Source organism: Myotis davidii, unplaced genomic scaffold (genome assembly GCF_000327345.1).
Source record: "Myotis davidii unplaced genomic scaffold, ASM32734v1 scaffold455, whole genome shotgun sequence".
Classification (NCBI taxonomy): Eukaryota; Metazoa; Chordata; class Mammalia; order Chiroptera; family Vespertilionidae; genus Myotis; species Myotis davidii.
Genome location: NW_006287459.1, coordinates 151153 through 173904, shown reverse-complemented (window position 1 = coordinate 173904; position 22752 = coordinate 151153). Strand labels below are relative to the sequence as shown.

At 37.1% G+C, this 22752-nt stretch overlaps 1 protein-coding gene across 2 annotated transcripts; it reads left to right on the top strand.

The window, feature by feature from the left end:
- The first annotated feature begins 242 nt into the window (after window positions 1-242).
- GNPDA2 (glucosamine-6-phosphate deaminase 2) lies at window positions 243-22144 on the top strand. 2 transcript variants are annotated; one of them, XM_006759243.2, is made up of 6 exons: window positions 243-423; window positions 3888-3989; window positions 5451-5633; window positions 12730-12914; window positions 13985-14159; window positions 21768-22144. In XM_006759243.2, the coding sequence occupies exons 1-6, from the start codon at window positions 252-254 to the stop codon at window positions 21857-21859; spliced, it is 909 nt and encodes a 302-aa protein (XP_006759306.2). In that variant the 5' UTR covers window positions 243-251; the 3' UTR covers window positions 21860-22144. The 2 variants fall into 2 exon arrangements, with proteins under 2 accessions (XP_006759306.2, XP_015416469.1); XM_015560983.1 differs by lacking the exon at window positions 3888-3989.
- The last annotated feature ends 608 nt before the right edge of the window (window positions 22145-22752 follow it).

The following is a 22752-nucleotide window of genomic DNA, read 5'->3' as shown; positions in this document are numbered from 1 at the left end:
TTTGGGGGAGAGGGTGAGCTAAAAAGAACTCATGGATATGGACAACAGTGTGGTGATTCTAGGTGGTCGGAGATAGGGCTGGGTGAGGGTGAGGGTGGTGGAGGTGGAAGAGGGCAGAGAAGGGATTAATGGTTATAGAAAGAAGATAGTACAGATTGTATTTGTATAATACATGTCTTTCTTAATGTCTTTTTTGAAGTCATCAGTATGTTGCACTTCTATTTAAGTATCGGTAAATTAAAGTGTTCTAAATGGATTTTCTAGGTTTGAACTTGACCTGGAAGCTGTGCATCACCATAATGAGGCTTGTAATTCTTGATAACTATGACTTGGCTAGTGAATGGGCAGCCAAATACATCTGTAATCGCATCATTCAGTTCAAACCTGGAAAGGACAGATATTTTACACTGGGTTTACCAACAGGTAGTACACCATTTTTTCCCCGTTTTAGAAACTTAAGGTTATGGGATTGAAGGGTTTCCTTTACTAAAATATGTTTGACTGAATCTGTGTTTATTTTCTTCCTATTATATAAATATTATAAAAATTGCATATTGGTATATTTTCATGGCAGGATAAACAACATTTGTTACATATTTTATTGGATTTAGTTCTCTGTTAAGGTTTTCTTTAAAAATAACCAAGCAGTGTCATTGATCTTGTGACACTCTATTTGCTATCGTAGACTTCCACAGGAGAGAGTATTGGACTTGGAATCAGAGCTGCTACTTTCTTGTTACTGCAAGGCATTTGTTCCATATCCCTAAGCCTCGGTTTCCTCACCTTATAGAAAGATAAGGATAATAACAACTTACCATCTGTTTCGGGGCTCAAATAAGCATGCTTGCGCAAGTCCTTGAATACTGTAAATACTAAATAAATTAAAGTTCCTTAAGTGTGTTTTATTTAGACAGTATATTCTCTTCCTGCTCCCCCCCATACATGCCAACTACATAAAAGATACAATCATAATATATTTCCCACTTGTATAATTTCTATGAAAGTTACCCTTTAACTCACCAAGTTGATTTTTCTTTTTTTCACTTTACTTTTTGTTTTTTGGTCCAGTGCAGTAGATCTTGATGAGAATGGCAGAGAGAGATTTTCTAAAATTGTACACACCAGTGTTGGGCCCCTCAGCCATTGCATTTCTGATATGTGAGCCCCAGTGGGTGAACCATGGCTTTTGTATCAGTGTTCATATTGTAAACCTGGGCTACATTCAGGCTAGCTAACTCAATCACTCTGTTTTAATTATGATACAGAAATAAACAGTAATTTGAGTGTGAGGGTAGAAAGGCTTCAGAGTCATAAATGCCAACAGTGCTAAACATGTTTTTGTGTATTTAGATACACAACTTGCACTTTATTTTGGATAGTATACCTGCCTACTAATACATCTGCCCCAGCCCCTGTGTTTTTGAAATTTGAACATATATTTCTGTAATTGCAAGTAACACGATGTATTGTAATTATCCTCCAAGGAAGCATAATTTCTGAAGTATCTCTGCTCAATATGTATTTATTGAAGTGATTTTTAGCAAGCTTGATATTTAAGGGCCTGCATGCCGTGGTGTGGGCCTGACCTACTTTCCTGACTTATTTCCACCATTCCCCTACACTGAATCGTGACCGGCAAATTAGTCTGCTCTTAGTTCAAAGAATAGTCTTGAATGTGCTGGCTTTATTTTTACTCATGTTATATACTAAAAACTCTGGAATCAGAGTCTCTTGAATCTCTGGCTTTACCACCAGGTGATATTTGGCAAATTCTTTAATCATTTTGACCCATTCTTCCCTCTTCATGATGGGAAAGATAATGCCCACGTCCCAAGGTTGTGAGATTTGCATGAGTTAATGTATGAAAACACTAGCATTGCATCTAGCACAAGGTAGGCATAAATGTCATCTCTGAAACTCCTCCCCCATCTTTTTTGTTAATTCTCAATTACAACTTACCCCGTCTCCCTCTGTTGGAATGCTACTCCTCCAAGACTCAGTTGAAACGCCATTTTCTCTGATCTTTCCTCCAACAAGCAAGACTGTAGTTTTCTTGGCTTTACTGTAGTTCTCTGGGTTTCTTATAGGTTATTTATAATATGTTTCCTTGTGTTATGGTTATTTTGTACTTGTCTATCCCTTCTTTTTAGTTCTTCTAGGATAGAAATAGTCTTTTTTAAAAAAATGTTTTTTATTTTTTAGAGAGAGCGGGAGGGAGAGGGATAGAGAGATAGAAACACCATCGATAGGTTGCCTTCTGCATGGCCCCTACTGGGGACTGAACCCGCAATCCAGGCATATGCCCTGACCTGGAATCAAACCAGTGACTTCTTGGTTCATGGGTAGGTGCTCAACCATTGAGCAACACCAGCCAGGTTAGGATAGAAGTAGTCGTAATCTTTGTTTTATCAGAATTATAGTAAGCACTTGCTAAAAGTTATGTTAGTAAATGAGTAAAGCAAATAATAAAATGAATTTTATTTCATCAATATACCCTGTACTGTATCTTTCAGCCACTTTGATGAAAACAGAAAATGTATGTTTTTTGTTATCACCATTGTGACAACTTCTCACCTTTTTATTTATATATCCTTAAATTAAGGAGAGATTTCTATAACTATTCCCTTAACAATGAAAGATAGAATATTTATGCTTTTAGAAGGAAAAAGAAAAAAACATATTCATTCCTTTTTTAGTCAGGTTTTATATTTGTAGGCTATAAATCTTTGAGAAGGAATTGTAAAATTTGACCACATAAATTTTAAATTATTAATTTTATTTTAAAACAATATGTATGCTTAACTTTAGGAAAATCTAATAGTCTTCTATTCTCTGAATAGTCTTCTATTCTCTGAATCTGTTATTATTTATTGGCACTTCTATTATTGTCATCTCAACTGAGAGACACTTTTTTTAACTATTCTAGAATGTATGTGTGTGTGTGTGTGTGTGTGTGTGTGTGTGTATGTATGTATTATATTATATTATTTTTGCAGAGAGTTCTATCATACATCTGCCTGCCACGTCAGTAGGAATGTTGTGTGCAGGTGTTTTGTTTAGTGATGATGGGAGGACCAAGGTGCTTGCTCTAAGAATGCAGGCAATCCAATCTCCCGGTTAGTAGTTGAGATGACAAACCAGAGCAGATTCAGAAAACAAAGGGAAGCCATCCTCAAGTGGCTAAATTCATTTATCTTTATTGTACCGTATCTTACAGGACTACCTCTTAATTCATAAAACATGTGAAAGAATTACATTTATAAAATAAATCAGGAATTCAGATGAAGTGCCCAAAGCCAAGATCCCATTTCTTAGAAGTCATTTTACATTATACATTTAGTTGATAGATACTGAAGATAACGCATGCTAACAAATGAGAAACAGAAGCTCCAGTTAAAAACTTAAAGGCTAAGGTTCCTTAATCCTGGCCAGTTTCAGAGTCTATTTTGAAAGTAAGGACAATATTTAAATTTATCTTTCATTTTCCTTTTGATTGCAATACTTGGTCAATACTTTCCATTTATGTATCATTTATGCTACAACTCCTCTCAACTTTTTTCTCCAAAGGTAAATTAAGTTAAAAGATTCAGATGTGCTCTCTAAAAGTTTCTAATCTTGGAATGTACATTAATTCCAAATACCTAACAACTCAAGAATAATTTTCTGAACTATATTTTCATTGACAGATTTCCAACTTTATCAGCAAATTCTAGTTTAGTAAAATTTCAAAGTACCTTGAAAAGACTAATTCAACATATTTTAATTGGATACATATTTAAAATAATAACTGTTTGCCTGATAAATAAGAAATATAGGGTAAAGTTATTGTAAATATTTAAATTAGATTTTTATGTTATGTTAGAAAGTGTATTTTTTATCTATTTTAGGGAGTACACCATTAGGATGTTATAAAAAACTAATAGAATATCACAAGAATGGATTCCTTTCTTTTAAATATGTGAAGACCTTTAACATGGACGAATATGTAGGTAAGCTATATTATTTGAATGTATTATTTATATATGTCATATATAGTATATATTAAATAAAATGACTATATTTTGAGAATATTTAATATATTATTTGAAATTTTGTTTTTAATATAGTATGAATATATTTCTAGAATATAATGTATAGCCTTGTGATGAGGTTGGGAGTTTATTATAAACAACTCTATTTTTGCGATAACAGCACAATATGGTAGAAGGAATATGGGACTACAAATCCATAGATCTGTATTCATCTTGGGCTTTACAACTTTGATCTAATCTCGTCATATTTCTCATTCTCTTTTGTATTTTTCCTTAAAGCAAAGTTAAAACCCGTCTTGTGAGGAATAAAGTAATATGTATGTAAAAGTTAGTAAAATAAAGATTTTCTAAGTATAAGGCTATTTATATTTGTAGCTGTAATGCTTTTATAATTTAGTGATTGTTAACTTGCTTCACTAGAAAGATCTGTGATGCATGTAATGCAGGAGCTGCCCCTGGTGGTCAGTGAGCTCCCATGGGGAGCATCACTCAGCCAGAAGCCTGGCTCATGGCTGGTGAGTGCAGCAGCAATGGCTGGAGCCTCTCAGGTCTCTGTGGCAGCACTAAGGACTCCTTGGGGGATGTTCACCTGCCTGCTTAGGCCCACTCCCCTGGGAGCGGGCCTGAGCACTGGGCCTCTAGTTTAAATATAATAAAACACTTTTAATAGTAGCCGGAGTGATAGCCAAAGAACTGTTGTGATTCAATGTACTTTGCAGGCATATAAAAAGAATATAGGAGGAACATGGACCAACATTTTAGTTGTATGGTTAATTAATTTATGTTGATATTAACATATAAATCAATTCCATTAGTTAAAATTTTACATATTTGAGCCCTAGCTGGTTTGACTCAGTGGATAGAGTGTCAGCCTGTGGACTAAAGGGTCCCAGGTTTGATTCCGGTCAAGAGCACATGCCCAGGTTGCAGGCTCGATCTCCAGTGTGGGCAAGCAGGAGGCAGCCAGTCAATAATTCTATCTCATTATTAATGTTTCTATCTCTCCCCTTTCCCTTCCTCTCTGAAATCAATAAAAATATATTTTAAAAAATTTACATATTTGAGAAATGGAGTATAATGGCTAAATGCACATAAAGTAGACTTCCGTGTTTGGATTCCAGCCCTTCTGTGAGCTATGTGACTTTAAGAAAGTTATTTAACTTTTCTGTGCTTCTGTTGTTCATCTATAAAATGGGAGTGATACTATTTCCATAGATATACAAATTAATTGATTTAATAAATGTATGTACAGTGCTTAAAATAATGCCTAGCATATTTTCCACATAAAAATGCTTTAAAATTGAATATGGTATAGAAAGATTATGTATTTTTAGTCGCATTTAGAGCTTAATCAGAAAAATAGATTTTAGATTTATTTCTGAAAATGATTACATTTTTATTTATTAACTTTATATTTAGGACTTCCCCGACAGCATCCTGAAAGCTACCATTCTTACATGTGGAATAACTTTTTTAAGCATATTGATATAGATCCTAATAATGCTCATATCCTTGATGGGAATGCTGCAGATTTACAAGCAGAATGTGATGCATTTGAAGATAAAATAAAAGAAGCTGGAGGAATTGATCTTTTTGTTGGAGGTGTGTAAAGCATTTTGTCATTAATCATTTGTTAATATTTCAGTTAGGTGCTGTGAATTAAAAAAATAAATCTTACCATTGTGTAGGTGTAAAGAACAATTTTGTCTATAACACACATTTATTCAGCTACTGATTTCTATTTTACTTTATTTTCACCAAAAAATAATCTTAAGTTTGCAATTTGAAATTGTTTAAATTACATCCTGAGAAATAGGTCCCAATCCCTGCCAAATTCTTCTAATTACCTCTTCAGAATTAACAGCATACTACATCTTACAAAACAAGTGATGTGCTTCTTTTTCTAAATGATATTCTTATCCTATTTCTTTCATTGCAACCCAGTTTTCTTATCAAATTACAGGGTTAAATCTCTAAAAGTTTGCATGTGGAACAGGTGCATTTTAGCATTTCTGTACTAGTAACTTAAATTACTTTATCTCACTAAGAAATCAATTAAGGATGATGTAAGATTTTATCAGCAGCCTTTAGTTAATATGAATTAAGCAGTATAATCTATATATATAAAAGCCTAAGCGGCCGTTCGACCGTTCACATGATGCACACTGACCACCAGGGGGTAGACAATTAACGACAGATCTTATATGAATACTAGAGGCCCAATGCACGGATTTGTGCACCAGTGGGGTCCCTCGGCCTGGCCTGTGGGGATTGGGCCGAAACTGGCCCGATGCACAGATTGGTGCATCCGTGGGGTCCCTTGGCCTGACCTATGCCCTTTTGCAATCCAGGCTCCCTTGGGGGATGTCTGACTGCCGGTTTCGGCCCAATCCCCCCACCAGGATCATGCACCAGGCCCCAAGTTATCTTAATAAATTACAAAGTGAGTAAATGTTGAATTGATGAAATTCCTCTTGAAATTTATATGTGTGTATATGTTTGTGCATAATTATCATTAAAAATAGGTGGAAGAGTTTCTTCCTTTGTTATGACAGCATAGTTTTCTGTCATCAGTATGAGCATGAGACAGCTAATTCATTACCATTAAAATTGTATGTAACATTAGAATACCATTAACTACACTGAAACTAAAGTAGTTTTTTGGCAGATTCTTTAGTATTCAACTAAACATAGTAAAGTTCTAAATTAATTAAGTACTCTGGATTTATCTTATAATTAATTTATTAGAAGACTGCTGAGAAGTACACAAATTAGATTTTCAGTGGAGCTGTGTGAGGTTAATTTATGGTTGAGGTGGCCAAGTATGGTTGAGGTGGTTAGGTGTCCTTAGGGAAAATTGGGTTTTATAGTCAGAAATAAATTTGCATCCTGTTTTGGCCACTTATCTGTATGACCTTGATAAGTTAATTGCAGTTCAGAATAACTGTCATTTGTAAAACAGTATTAATATTAACAATTGCATAATTTGTGAGAATTAACTGTTAAAACATGTATAAAATGCCTTGCACAGTGGTTGGTATATGGTTGATATTCCATTAAGTGTTAGTTCAGTCTTCTCTCTCTGAACTGGGGATGCTGAAATAATTGTTTCATAATTTACTAAATTCCCTGCCTTTTTACTGAATTGCCTATAAAGGTATCCAGAAAGATTAAAATTGTCTCTTTTTATGGAATTTTTTAAAAATCCTCACCTGAGGTTATTTTTCCATTGGTTTTTAGAGAGAGTGGGAGAGGAAAAGGCAGAGAGAAATATTGGATGTGAGAGAAACACATAGATTGGTTGCCTCTTACATGTGCCCTGCCCAGGGCCCGAGCTGGGGAAGGAGCCTGCAACCGAGTTACATGCCCTTGACAGGAATTGAACCTGGGACCCTTAGGTTCGCAGGCCAACATTTTATCCACTGAGACAAACCTGCTATTTTTATCTCTGCCTAGCAGAACCAATATCAGTTACTTTCCTGTGTAGGTAGAATGGCTTTTATTTGATCAAGAATCCCAAGTTAGACTATTTTGCTTTTCATAGTAGAAAAGTTATCTGTGTGGCCCTAGCCCGTTTGGCTCAGTGGATAGAGCATTGGCCTGGGGACTGAAGGTTCCCAGGTTTAATTCCAGTCAAGGGCACATGCCCAGGCTGCAGGCTCGATCCCCAGTAGGGGGCATGCAGGAGGCAGCCCATCAATGATTCTCTTATCATTGATATTTCTATCTCCCTCTCTCTTCCTCTCTGAAATCAATACAAATATATATTTTTTAAAAAGGTTATCTGTGTGTTAAATTAAATTTGCTAATATTACCTCAACATTCCTGGAAAGCATTTGCACTCCACGTTTGTCCGTGTGTCTCAATTCTGAGATAATTACTATTTGTAGCTGCCAGTATCGAGACTAAGGCAACAGGCACTTGAGGCAACAGGCATTTAAGGAATGCACTCCCCATGTGTTCTTTAGATTTCCTAAACTCCATCCCAAATCTTGTAGAATTACTATAATATAATATACCTGAACTGTTTATCTTAGTTACATCAAGAAATTTTCACTCATCCACTGTTATACAAAAAGGCATGTAGTTATTAGAGATTCATTATTTAATGCATGAAGAATTTCTTTCTTTCTTTCTTTTTTCTTTTTTTTTTAAACTTTTTCATTGAGGACTTTTTTTCCTATTCATTGAATTTGCAGAGGATCCAGGTAGCAAATCCCTTAGGGACTCATTGCCAGGAATTTACTGGGGGGAAAAACTGGTAAGATCTCTTTCCAGGAAGCATCTATAGCTTAATATAATATTTAAGGCTGAATCTCCCTTATCAAAGATTTCTAGTACAACTTTCTTCTTTCCCCATAGCTTTGAGTCACTTCTCATTTCCTTTTAGCTCAATTTTTTTGGTGCATTTCCTCACTATAAGCCACCTGAACCATTGAAACAAATGGCGCATAAATTATAATCATTTATCACTGACTTTTACTACTGAAAATAACTTTGTTTTTTTAACCAATTTTTATCTTAAGTTTTCTGTAGTAATTCTCCCTCCACAAAAAAATTTAAGAGGATTTTCCTGCCTCTTCCATTAACACAGTGGTTCTCAACCTTCTGGCCCTTTAAACACAGTTCCTTATGTTGTGACCCAACCATAAAATTATTTACGTTGCTACTTCATAACTGTAATGTTGCTACTGTTATGAACCGTAATGTAAATATCTGATATGCAGGATGGTCTTAGGCGACCCCTGTGAAAGGGTCGTTCGACCGCCAAAGGGGTCGCGACCTACAGGTTGAGAACCGCTGCATTTAACATCTTCATTTGTAATCATGTGATGATCCAGAGTCTGAGAGTCTCTATTTACCATCCAGAGGACATGGTTACTCTCTGTATAGAGAATGAAGAGTTAGCTTATTTCATTTTCTTTGAACTTTTTACTGTTTGGGATACCCTGTTATTGTATGTGTACTCATGAAAAAATCTCATTTGAGTTTTTACTTTTGTTGATCTAGGTTTGTTATCATTGGATTTTCAAGATGAGACTTGGTATCTGGGTCTTACCACTAACCCTTCTTTTGTTCCAGGGTTTGTTTAATAAAAACACTAAGAACTGAGCCAAATGGGATCAAAATACCAGCTTTATTAAAGGTAAAGTTGGATTAGAGATTGCAGGTTGGGCTTGAGGCCAAAATGGGGAATTGAAGTATTTTAACCCACATTGCTCACTCCTGGGGAATGCAGCAGGAGTTTCCGTTCCCCTTCCTCTGAAGAAAAGAAAAAGGAGGAAATGTACTCCCAGAAGTTCTCATTTTTCATCTGACAAAAGTGTTGAGAGAAAAAAATATGGTATATCATGCCATCCCTGACACACTCCAGCAATAAAATACACAAACATGGAATTTTATAAACACACTCCAAAGCCATTATGAACTTTAAAATCATCTTAAGATGATTTGTTTTTAAAAAGAAAAAAAGAAGACAGTGGAGAAAACCTTAACACTTTGGTTACGTGATTGATTAGATACTTTAGTTTGTAAGAAACATAATCTACTGGGACCAAAAGTGAATTAATTAAAGTGATTCTAGACTGGATAGAAGAGTTGTAAAAAAAACAACCCAAAAACCCATATCTTTGGAAGAACAAGGACCAGGAGCCTCGGATCTCCGAAGCAGGAACTCATCAACACTCACCTGCAGTGCTTTCATCAAATGCTTCAGCTCTACATGCCTTGTTTATTTCAGTGTCCCTGGTCAAGTTTCAGATTTTCTGGAGAGAAGGTCCAATTGTTTCAGGTTGGGACATCTACTTATCCCTAGACCATAATCATTCTGCGTAAGAGACATATAAGTATTATGATTGTTCTAGCCCCTGTTGTGAGGGGAGCAGAGCAGGGTAGAAGAAGGAGGGAGAAACTGAGCATATCAAAGAATAGCAACCATCCACTCATTTATTCAGCCTCCCGTGTGCCTTGTTCTAAATGGTAAGGATACAGTAATGAAGAAGATAAAGTTTTTACTCTCATGAAGTTTACAATCGACCTTATAGAACTATAAGAGCACAAGAAAGATATACAAGATGGGACAAAATTAGGTTTACAGTTCTATGTGAAATAGTTTATTCTTGTATTAGTGAATTATTGTATGATTTTCCATACAAATAACTGTACACCTACTTTTGCTTCACCCTGTACAATCCAGATGGAGGTTTTAGAGATGTTTCATGAAGGTTTTGATAGTTTAGTTTCAATTTAAAAACTGAATAAGAATTAGCCATGGTTTTTAGATTTCATCATTACTTTTAAGAAAGTTTTATAAAGCTCTGTAAAACATTATGAACATTTAAAAAATACAGTTTTATATTAGGAAGTTCAATTTCTGATAGTTATTCATGGTCAGTAAAGGAATGTATTGACCCCTTTCCATCATGAACAATTGCTGATCATTTCAGTTTTGCTGTACACGTTTGTATGACCCAAACCGCCAGTGAGACCACTAGTGTTGATCTTGGAGGACTTCCTATTTTTCCTGGAACTTCTTATTTTCTTGGTTCCATCCTTTCCACTTTATACATATTTAGAGAAATATAAATATTTGGGCAGATGTATACTTAAGAGGTGAAACAGAACAGTTTTACAATCTAGAGAGACATGTATCTATAATTTAAAACTTGTGTTTACAAGCAGATACATACTTATTAGTGAAAACAGTCCATACATATTAACCTCATGTAGGTCTGCCTTTATTTCTCCACATTAAAAATTCCTACTTTATGCTTTGGTAGTAGTATCATGTGCTTTCCAAGGTTTTCATTTCTTTTTTCTTCCTTCAAAACCAGGTTACTCTTTGTCTTATTTTTCTTTGTCAGAATTGTGTGTTAAGAGTCAGTAAAACACTCATATCTATCATTAAGTGTGCAGATTATAAATGTAATGGATATTTTGGCTCAGAGAACTGGTGGGTTTAATTTTTGATTGAGGATGCCAGAAATCTGACTAGTACATGTAAATGAAAATTGATTCATTATTTCATAGAAATATTCTTGATTTTATAAACAGATATACTTCCAATTTTCTTTAAATAAGGAATGTCATATTTTTACCTAAGTTTTAGAGACAGTCCTAGAATTAGAGCTGGCAGTAGATCTCCTTGAAACAGTATTTTCAAGTTGTGGTTGTTACCCACTATTAAGTCATGAAAGCAGTATAGTCAGGCACATGTAGTATTTCCCTGTTGTGTTTTGTGAAAGAAATGGAATGTTATCCAAAGTAGCATGTATGGCTCCTAGGAAGGGTATTGTTTCATGCAGTTTTTGTTTTAGTTATATTTATGTGTGTATTGTGTATCTCTGTACTAGATTGCAGCATCGGATTATTTCTTACAAGAGGTTACAGTAATAAAAAGTTTGAGGAAAACTGCCCTAGATAATATCTTGTCTGGTCTAGAACTTTGTTAAGTAAGGAAATTATACTACAAAGAGGAGAAGGTGGAGTTAATTGCCCCATCTAGACTAGAACCAAACAAGTTAAAGTGTGAGTATAAAGATCACTTGGGTAGGAATCAGAACATTTAGATTTGAATCTTCTCATTAGTTACTAAATTGTTACTTTGAACAGGTCATATATTATCCTTCAGCATTTCCTTTTGAGCTTAAAAAAAAGGTAGAGAGATGAGGGAAATAGGTACGCCTAATCTGTCTCACAAAATTATTAAATATATGTTGTTGAGATTATGCATGTGAAGTACTTTATAAATATTGTTATCTATAATAATAAAAGCATAGTATGCTAATTAGACAGGACAGCCAAACAACCTTCCAGATGTCATTCCGGACGTCCTTCTGAACCAAGCTGTGGGGGCCGAGGCAGAGGATTTTAGGGGCAATCAGGCAGGCAGGCAGAGGGGTTAGGAGTGATCAGGGAGGCAGGCGAGCAGTTAGGAGCCAGCGGTCCTGGATTGGGAGAGGGATGTCCAACTGCCGGTTTAGGCCTGATTCGGCAGGGTGATTGGGGCTCCGGCGCTGCCCGCATCCACTACCACCCACCCCCAGTTCCCCGTTCCCCATTGGTTGATCGGGGCCTGTGGGCTGAGGGCAGCTCCTGCGTTGAGCACCTGACCCTATGTTCAGTGCGTGTCATAGCCAACTGGTCATTCCGCTGTCCAGTCAATTTGCATATTATGCTTTTATATATAGACTAAAGGCCCTGTGCACGAAATCTCCCCTACCAGCCTGATTGATGCTTAACTGCTCCCCTGCCAGCCCAATTGCCTCCTACTTCCCTCCCCTGCTGACCTGGTCAATCCCAGCTGCCCTCCCTTGCAGGCCTGGTCGCCCCCATCTGCCTTCCCCTGCCGACCATCTTGTGACAACATGGAGACAGCCATGTTGTGATGATCTGGGGGCAGCCATCTGTTGATGACGCAAGGGCATGAGGGTCAATTTGCATATTACCTCTATTATATATGATACTTAATTTTACTGTTATTGGAATCATGCTAGTTTATTGCTAAGCATATGAAAAACATTTTAAGTTTTTGAATCAAATACGGGAACAAATATTTTAATGCAGCATTAGAAATTCAGCTATCAAATAAACAAGGTAGGTGTGATTATAACTGTTTCTTAGTCTTAAAGACTTTTTAATTTTGAGAGCCTTATTTACTTATCTCTATGTGTGTGTCTGTGTGTATTTCTTTTGAAAGGAATTGGTCCAGATGGTCATATTGCTTTCAATGAGCCAGGATCCAGTTTAGTATCAAGGACAAGATTAAAGACCCTAGCAATGGACACCATATTGGCAAATGCTAAATATTTTGATGGAGATTTATCAAAGGTGCCAACTATGGCTCTAACAGTTGGTGTGGGGACAGTGATGGATGCTAGAGAAGTAAGAATTAAATGTTCTTTAATGTTTTTTTCTTTGATATCAATAGATACTGAAGGGATTATGGTGCCAAATTAGTGATACTTTGGTTGCATTCTGTCCACATTTTTATTGTTACCTAGCATTCAATAACTTCTGTCAGTCTCATTGCCATATTTAGAATTCAACTAAATTTTTTTCCTTTTTATTGAATTTATGGGGGTGACACTGGTTAACAAAATTAAACAGGTTTCAGGTGCACAATTCTACAACACATCATCTATACACTGCACTGTGTATTCACCACCCCCAGTCCAGTCTCCTTCCATCCCCATTTATCCTCCCTCTACCCTCTTCCATCTTTCCTACCCTCCTTCCCCCCTGGCAGTCACTACACTGTTATTCATGCCCATGAGTATTTTTCTCTTGTTTGGCTCTATCCCTCCACCCTTCCTACTCAATTCCCTCCCCAGCATCCCCCGCCTCCAACAGCTGTCAGCCTCTCTTATCTATGAGTTTGTCTGTAACTTGTTTTTTCAGTTCATTAGATTCCACATATGAGTGAAATCACATGGTACTTGTCTTTCTCTGACTTTAAACCTGGTTTTCTTTCAAGACACCTTTAGATAGCACACATACAATGAAACAGTCTTCAGGCTTCTTGCTCTAGATTAGTTTTTCAAAGTAATATTTATTGCTTATCTGGACTAGAACAATTTGGTATATCATTCCTGGTTATATCAATTCTTCGTTGACCTGTAATTCTGCTTTTGTAAAACAGCCCTTTTGTTTTCTCCCAGATTTTCTGCACGTCAGCCTTATATGTTCATCAGAATTTAATATTAATAATCATAGGCATTAAGATATATTCAATAATATTTTATAACAAGATGTTATTTTACCAGGGGATATACTTTGTGCTTGCCTGTTACTTTATAGAAGTACCTTGTACTATGAAGAAATATGGAGCTGATTATTTTTATTTTATCCTCCGAAGAATATTGGTGCTAAAGTCTTTGTTTAAAAGGAAAAATAGAGCCTCTCAGTCATGTGGGATATTTTAAGAATTAACAGTAATGTTCATGATTTTTCAGGTCATGATCCTCATAACAGGCGCCCACAAGGCATTTGCTCTCTACAAAGCGATAGAGGAAGGAGTCAATCACATGTGGACTGTTTCAGCTTTCCAGCAGCATCCCCGAACTATTTTTGTGTGTGATGAAGATGCTACCTTAGAATTAAGAGTTAAAACTGTGAAATACTTTAAAGGTGAGCATTTACATTTTAAAAGCAGAATGTGAGAATGTTCTGTTGTAGATGACTGTTGAAATTTAATGTGATTGTAGAGTTACACTGTGGCCTATTAAAAACTGGCATGTGCTGACCCAGTAGGCAGTTCTTCAAGGAATAGAAATGATATTCAAAGAATATCTCACGTCATGTAATAGCTTTCAGATAGTTTATTTTTTTCTATGAAGAGAATCTCTTCAATCTGTATTTTCAATAAGTAAGATTTTTCTTAAAGTCCAAAATTTAATAAAAATGTTACTTTCATACTGAATATACAAAATTAAATCAAACAAAGGAAATATGTGTGCTTTCTGATTTTTATTTATCTGTCTCACCTCCCTCCCCTGGCTATGTTTATAATCTAATCAGCAAGTAAGATGGGTTGCTTACTATCTCATTTAATTTTTACAATTTCAAACAAATTACTCTTTCATATTGAAGTTATAATGGTTCAGTATTAAACAGCATGGCATAAACTCCACAAGTTAGCAGGAGCTTGATTGCTCAGACTTCTGCATGTGTATTTTCCTCGTTTCTTCCTGCAGTCTCGTTCAGGATTTCTTCAACCTTACCATGCCAGGTTATATTTATAAACGCACATATGCTTGATGTAATAATTATAGAGATTTTCCAGGGAAATTTTGAGTACATTCAGTTTAGAAGCCATTCCCTGCTTTTCCAACTCCATATATAAATACACACACATAAAAAAGCTCTATAAATAGGTACTCTTTTTTTTTAAAATTGATTTCAGAGATGAAGGGAAAGGGAGAGAGAGAAACATCAATGATAAGCAAGAATCATTGATCGGCTGTCTCCTGTATACCCCTTATTGGGGATCAAGCTCACAACTGGGGCATGTGCCCTGGATGACTTTTCCAACTCCATATATAAATACACACACATAAAAAAGCTCTATAAATAGGTACTCTTTTTTTTTAAAATTGATTTCAGAGATGAAGGGAAAGGGAGAGAGAGAAACATCAATGATAAGCAAGAATCATTGATCGGCTGTCTCCTGTATACCCCTTATTGGGGATCAAGCTCACAACTGGGGCATGTGCCCTGGACAAGAATCGAACCTGAGACCCTTCAGTCCACAAGCTGACGCTCTATCCACTGAGCCAAACGAGCTAGGGATAAATAGGTACTCTTTATAAAGCAGCTATATTTATATAGCTGATACAAAAATATTATGTAATTGGTCATACATGTAGGTGAATTATCCATAAAGTATGTGAATATAAACTTTATATTTTTACTCTAGTAACTGTGTTTATTTAACATGTATTAAAAAATTTATACTGCACCAATCGAACCAGTATTTCATGGATATCAAGGTTAAAGAAGTTACCATATTTTACTGCTTCCTAGACACACTTTTTCACTTTTATCTTGTCCATAATTGGAATGTATTTAAAATTGGTATCATATTACAGTTTATCTAGTAGCATTATTTTTCTTAGTGGTACATAAAATAATTGTAACAATCTAATAGTTCAGCATTTCATATTCATGAAATATAATGAATTAACTTAAAAGTTTTTAAGTCAATTTAAAGGAAACTCATAACTTACAGTTCATGTAAATGTCTGAATATGTCAAAAATCTGGAAGGTGGCACAAATAAAAGTTTGGCAAACAGTTAAAATAGTCTAGTTTTTAAAACTAAAGTTTGATCATGTGGATATAGTTTTGTAATTTGCACTTATATGTTGTGAAAGTTTTCCTATTTTACTAAAAATTCTTCAGAAGTATTTCTAATCTATATATATAAAAGACTAATATGAAAATTATCTGCTCGGGAATTCAGCCAGGAGAGCAGGAGTTTGGTCGCTCACTATGATGTGTGCTGACGACCAGGGGGCGGTGCAGAACATGTTGGGCAACCAGCAGTGGCAGCAGGGCGCTGAGGGAGCCAGGGAAGGAGGAGGTAGGGATGCCAGGCCTAGGGACCCTACCCTGCACTAATTTCATGCACCAGGCCTCCAGTGGCTGTATAATAGTCAAGTAGACATGTCATAATTTACTTAATTATTTCCTTAGTGTGAAACACTTAGATTATTTCCAGTCATTTATTTTTTTTATCAGGTAAATTATTAGTTTTTTTTTTACCAAGCTATAAGTATATCAAATAAACTGAAAAATTGTTAGCTTCTTAGTAATCCTATATAATAAAAGGCTAATATGCAAATTATCCCCTTGGGATTTCTAATAAAAGGCTAATGTGCAAATTATCCCCTTGGGATTTTGACCAATCAGGAGTTCAGCCGCTCGCTATGATGTGTGCTGACCACCAGAGGGCAGCGCAGAACAACAGAAGGCCCCAGCCGGTAGGTGGCAGCCAGGGAAAGGAAGGCCCCGATCGGCCCTGATCGCTGGCCAGGCCTAGGGACCCTACCCGTGCACAAAGTTCATGTACCGAGCCTCTAGTTTGACAAATAAAAGCAGAGAATATCTGTGATGAGTTGTAAATAAGACTGAGCTCTTGGATAGAGTCACCATATAGTTCCATGTGATCCTTCAGATTTCATCACAAATGTCAGATTACTTGAAAAAGTTAGTAATAGATTATCCACAGATTTTAATGACAGTTTTACGGAGATTCATTTAACATTGCCATTTTTCTAGCACGAGAAATCCCCAGATAAACCCCTTTACTTCTCTGGTTTTGTCAATTTGGTTATCAGAAAGTTTTTACATTTTAGTGAAGTATTTAATAACAGCCATACCTAGATGACCAGGTGCTATTCTAGTCACATTACACTTAATTGATTTATCTCTCACAATTCTGCGAAGTGGGTACTCGTTAAATCACTTACCAAGGCACACAGCTCATATGTGGGTGAGCTGGGTAACTGAAATCAGACTTATCTGCAGTCTAGGCTTCAGTCCACTGTTACAGTGCCTTAAGAAGAGTAAGCTCTGGCTATGGAATGGTCTAAATTATATTGCTTCCAAAAGGTATAGACATATGTGAAAGATAATTTAAAACAGAAGTACATGATTGTATGTATTTAGTTCTTTCAGTTCACTATCCAGATTCTAAGCTTTTCTGAAACATACTGAAGTGTACAACTGTTGATGAGAAAATTGCCGCCTTGCCTCTTTGAGGACACTCTTATTTCCCCTTGGAGCTGTACATAGCTGAAGAGGTTCAGGATATCAGCTCTGTCAGGATGCCTCCTCAATATGGAGGAAAGTGGAATTGAGATACTTTTATGGGCTGTATATAGACCTCGTCTTACAATAGGTGTTTTGATGTAGGGTAGAATAATTGTTATTCATGAACGTAGACATATAATAACTGTAATTTATATTTGCCTTATCCTCATTGACTTATTGTATCACTTTAATATATACTGGAGGGTATGAATCCTACAGTTATCTCTAATTCTTCAAATTGCATTCACATCACTACCCTTTCTTCTGCCATCACCAGGAATCTTAAAGGGTTTTGATTATTTAGCTCCTGAAGAAAATGTACATTAATACATTTAAATAGTAAGAATCATCAGTAAAGTTTATTTTAATATATACCTTTTGAAAGATAAAAGTATATCACAGGAAAACAGTTTAGTGCTTAATTTATTTTTACTTTTTAAAATAATGTTTTATGTGCTTGAGGTAACATTTTTAAGACATTATCATGAACTTTTTTTGTTCCATCTTGATTTTACATTTAAAAAAGCTAATTATCACCATCTCACTAAACCTTCAGAATTTTTCTTTTTTATTATTTTTTAAAATATATTTTTGCCAAAACCAGTTTGGCTCAGTGGATAGAGCGTCGGCCTGTGGACTGAAGGGTCCCAGGTTCGATTCCGGTCGGAGGCATGTACCTGGGTTGCGGGCATATCCCCAGTAGGAGATGTGCAGGAGGCAGCTGATCGATGTTTCTCTCTCATCGATGTTTCTAACTCTCTATCTCTCTCCCTTCCTCTCTGCAAAAAATCAATAAAATATATTTAAAATATATATATATTTTTATTGATTTCAGAGAGGAAGGGAAGAGAGAAAGCATCAGTGATGAGAGAGAATCATTGATCGGCTGCCTCCTGCATGATCCATACTCGGCATTAAGCCCACAGCCCAGGCATTGAACTGGTTCATAGGTCGATGTTCAACCACTGAGCCACGCCAGCTGAGCATATTTTTTTAAAAATATATTTTATTGTTTTTTTTACAGAGAGGAAGGGAGATAGATACTTAGAAACATCAATGAGAGAGAAACATCGATCAGCTGCCTCCTGCACATCCCCTACTGGGGATGTGCCCCCAACCAAGGTACATGCCCCTGACCGAAATAGAACCTGGGACCCTTCAGTCCGCAGGCTGACTCTCTATCCACTGAGCTAAACCGGCTAGGGCCTGAGCATATTTCTTATTATTTTTTTTAAAGAGCAGTTTACTGATTTTGATTTTTCGATAGGAAAGGGGAGGGAGAAATATCCATGTAAGAGCATAACATCAATTTTTGGCTGCCTCCTATTTGCCGTCTACTGGAGATTGAGCCCACAACCTAGGCATGTGCCCTGACTGGGAATGGAATCCACAATGTTTTGCTGCACAGAAAGATGCCCAACTGAGCCACTCCTGCTAGGGCCTTCATAGACTTTTAAAAGTAAATGTTTATTATACTTTTCACTATGTGCAATGACCTTTATAGGCCCAGGACTTAAAGCAGTGAATATATGGTCCTGGACCTAGTTTCTAGTTGGAAATATGGTAGAAAATCCTATTTTCTAAGAACGAAAACTGCCTTTAAGAAAGTGAAGTGACATGAATATTTTAAGTTGACCTTTAGGCTAAGACCTAATAAACAAAAGGGAGACAGTCATACTTCACTTAAGGAGAAGAGCATTCTAGGCTGAATCAGGTATACAAATCTTGCACTAGAACCAAGTTTAGCTTTTCTAGGGTAACAGCAAGAAATCTAGGGATGAGTACAGCATAAAAGTAGGAAAATGAGAGGACATGAGGTCAGATGGCTAAAGACAACAGAATAAAATCTAATTTATTTTGCAAGTGGTCAGAGCAATTGGAGAATTTTAAATAGGGAAATGGTATAATCCAGTTTCTGTTTTAAAAAGGCTAGGTTGCCTACTGTGCAGAAACTATTATGGGATGGGGTAAATGAGTCAAAGTAGGGAATTGTAAGTAACTGATTTAGATTTGAAGAGTGGCTTCAACTAGGGTAGTAGTGGGGAGATGAACTGTGGTTAATCTATACTAATAAAAGGGTAATATGCTAATTAGACAGGATGTCCTTCCAGACAAAGCCATGGTGGTGGGGTGCCGAGGTCGAGGTGGTTAGGGGCAATCAGGCCAGCAGGAGAGAGCAGTTAGGGGCGATCAGGCTGTCAGGGGAGGGCAGTTAGGGATGATCAGGTTGGCAGGGGAGGGCAGTTAGGGGCCATCAGGCCAGCAAGGGGTGGGGGCAGTTAGGGGCTATCAGACTGGCCGGGGAACAGTTAGGGGGTGATCAGGCCAGCAGGGTAGCAGTTAAGGGGTGATCAGCCCGGTAGGCAGAGGCAGTTAGGGGTAATCAGGTTGGCAGGGGAATACTTAGGGGCACCAGGCCAGCAGGCAGAGGTGGTTAGGAGCGATCAGGCAGACAGGCAAGCAGTTAGGAGCCAGCGGTCCCAGATTGCGAGAGGGATGTCTGAGGGGTCCTGGATTAGAGAGGGTGCAGGCTTGGCTGAGGGACCACCCCCCTCCTGCACAAATGTCATGCACCCGGCTTCTAGCCTATTATATAAAAGCCCAGTGACCATAACAGTGGAATGACCAGAATGACTGGTTGCTCTGATGCACACCAGGGGGTCGATGCTCAATGCAGGAGCTGCCCTCTGGTGGTCAGTGTGCTCCCACAGTGGGAGCACCACTCAGCCAGAACCCAGGCTCACAGCTGGCGAGCACAGCAGCCATGGCAGGAGCCTCTCCTGCCTCCAAGGCAGCACCAAGGAGCGGCGAGCCAAGCGGTAAGGAGTGAGCAGGCGGCTGGTTAGGAGCAACGGGTCCCGGATTGCAGGATGGCACAGGCCGGGCTGAGGGACCCTCCCACCCCCTACATGAATTTTGTACATCGGGCCTCTAGTTGGGGATCTATTTTGAAAGTAGAGACAGCCCCTCACTTTGACTTTACAATGGTGCAAGAAGAGTGATATGCATTCAGGAGAAACTGTACCTTGAGTTCTGATCTTGTTCTGGGCTACTTATACTCAGTAAAATACTCTTGTGATGTAGGGCAGCCAAGTCTGCCATGTGATCATGAGGGTAAGCAACCCATCCTCTGGGGTAGTTTAAGTGCATTTTCAATTTAAAATATTTTCAACTTACGAGTTTAATGAGGAGTAATGTCATCATAAGTCAAGGAGCATATGTAGTGCAAACTGGTCTTGCTGAATTTAAAAAGGACAAGAGAAAAACTAGATTGTAGTGGTCTGGCTTTAGCAGCTCATTGAAATATAACACCAAATATCGAGACTTGCAAAGAAATGGTTTGGAAGGGAACAAATGGGTCTGGACCTTGTTAAATTTAATCTGCTGATTAGACACTGAAGTAGGCTGTTGAGCAGTTAGCAGTCTGTCATCTTGAGATGAACTAATGAGTTTTCTGTCTTCTCTCCTTTTAAGAGTCTTCGCTTCTGGTTTTTCTCCTACTACACGAACACTTCAGTGTTTTTTGCATGTTCCTGTCTTTGCTTATTTCTTAAAAGCAGGTCATCCTCACCGTTTACACTTTAGAGTGCTTTTGCAGCTTTTCGAACAAGGACCATCTACTTACTAACCAAGTAGTACCCTGTCTCCCCAATCCAATAATACCATTTCCTGAGGAAACTGCATTGAGACCCTTTCCCCAGCCTTTCTTCTTAATTGAAAAATTTAATTCATTTCTTTAACTTCCAAAATATAAAATCTTTACTTCACTAATTGGGACAATTTTTTTTGTTTCCCCCAAAGATATACAGTATGTGTGTATTAAGACATTAATAACTGGGAGGTATTTCTCAAGAAGCTTTAAGAAGAATAATTTACAAGCACACCAATTTAAGATGAAATTTAAACCTACTTGGAAATTAGTATTTAATATAGGTTCTCTTCTGTATTATTTTAGTTAACGCTCCTTGGTGTTGGTTGTAATCAACTCCTATTGTAAATATACATGTCAAAACAGTGGAAATTTGCCAGATTAATGGATAAACAGTATTCTACTGAGGAATTAAAGCTGCCTTAGGAAACAGTTCTGAGCCCTTCATTGGAGTCTGGTAAAGGAAATGAGCAAGGATTGAACTCAGAACTTACATGTATTAACCAAGTCAGTATTAAAATCTGTCATTTTGTCATACCGAAGCTCTGAACAGATGAACTGCTGCTACTTCTGGTTACTCCAAAAGAACTTGTACAAACTCTAGTTCTAGATTCATAAATATTATAAATTGGTATTTAGTAGGTAGTTAAAACTAAACATTTTGAAATGTCTCTATTTGTATATCAGATGGAAACTTATATACTTATAAAATATTTTGTTTTCTAATGTATAGCTCAAAATTTAAAAAATTAGAGCTGTGCTTTTTTCTTTAAGGTTTAATGCACGTGCACAATAAACTTGTGGATCCACTGTACAGTATGAAAGAAGGAACTGAAGGAGACTGGAGCAAAATTCTGCTTGAATGAACAGAACTTCTATAACATGAATTTGCAGCTATGCAATATTATAAAACACGGGAATTTTTGAAGATTGTCACTTCTGAAGTCCAGTATCTATGTTAAACATTCCATATTTAGAATGTATTTTATACTAGGGTTAGAAGTAGTTGGGTCATAATCAGCTATTTATTTGAAACCACATAGCCGCTCTATAAAACAGCACAGAAATGAAATGACTGTTTAAACATTTAAAAAGTCTTTAAAAGAATATTTTTATTGATTTCAGAGAGGAAGGGACAGAGAGAGAGGTAAAAACATCAATGATGAGAGAGAATCATTGATTGGCTGCCTCTTGCAGGTTCCACACTGGGGATCAAGTCTGAAACCCAGGCATGTGCTCTGACCTGGAATCAAACCGTGAATTCCTGGTTCATAGGTTGACACTCAACCACTGAGCCACGCCCGCTAGCCTAAAAAGTCTTTTTTTTATTTTTTATTTTATTGATTTTTCACAGAGAGGAGGGAGAGGGATAGAGAGTTAGAAACATCGATGAGAGAAACATCGATCAGCTGCCTCCTGCACACTCCCCACTGGGGATGTGCCCGCAACCAAGGTACATGCCCTTGACCGGAATCGAACCTGGGACCCTTCAGTCCGCAGGCCAACGCTCCATCCACTGAGCCAAACCAGTCTTGGCACCAAATTATTATTTCTTGTTTGTCTCTTTCATTTGCTTGCGGCCCTCTTCCAGATCCTGAACCCTGAACCACGCAGGACGTGGGGGGAAATTTTACACAACTAGTTCCCACAATAAAAGAAATCTAAGCTTTAATCCACTTCTCCCACATGTAATATGTTGTAGTATTTCATATCTGCAAAGAAAAGTTTAAAACCATAAAAACAAAATATGTTTGCTCAC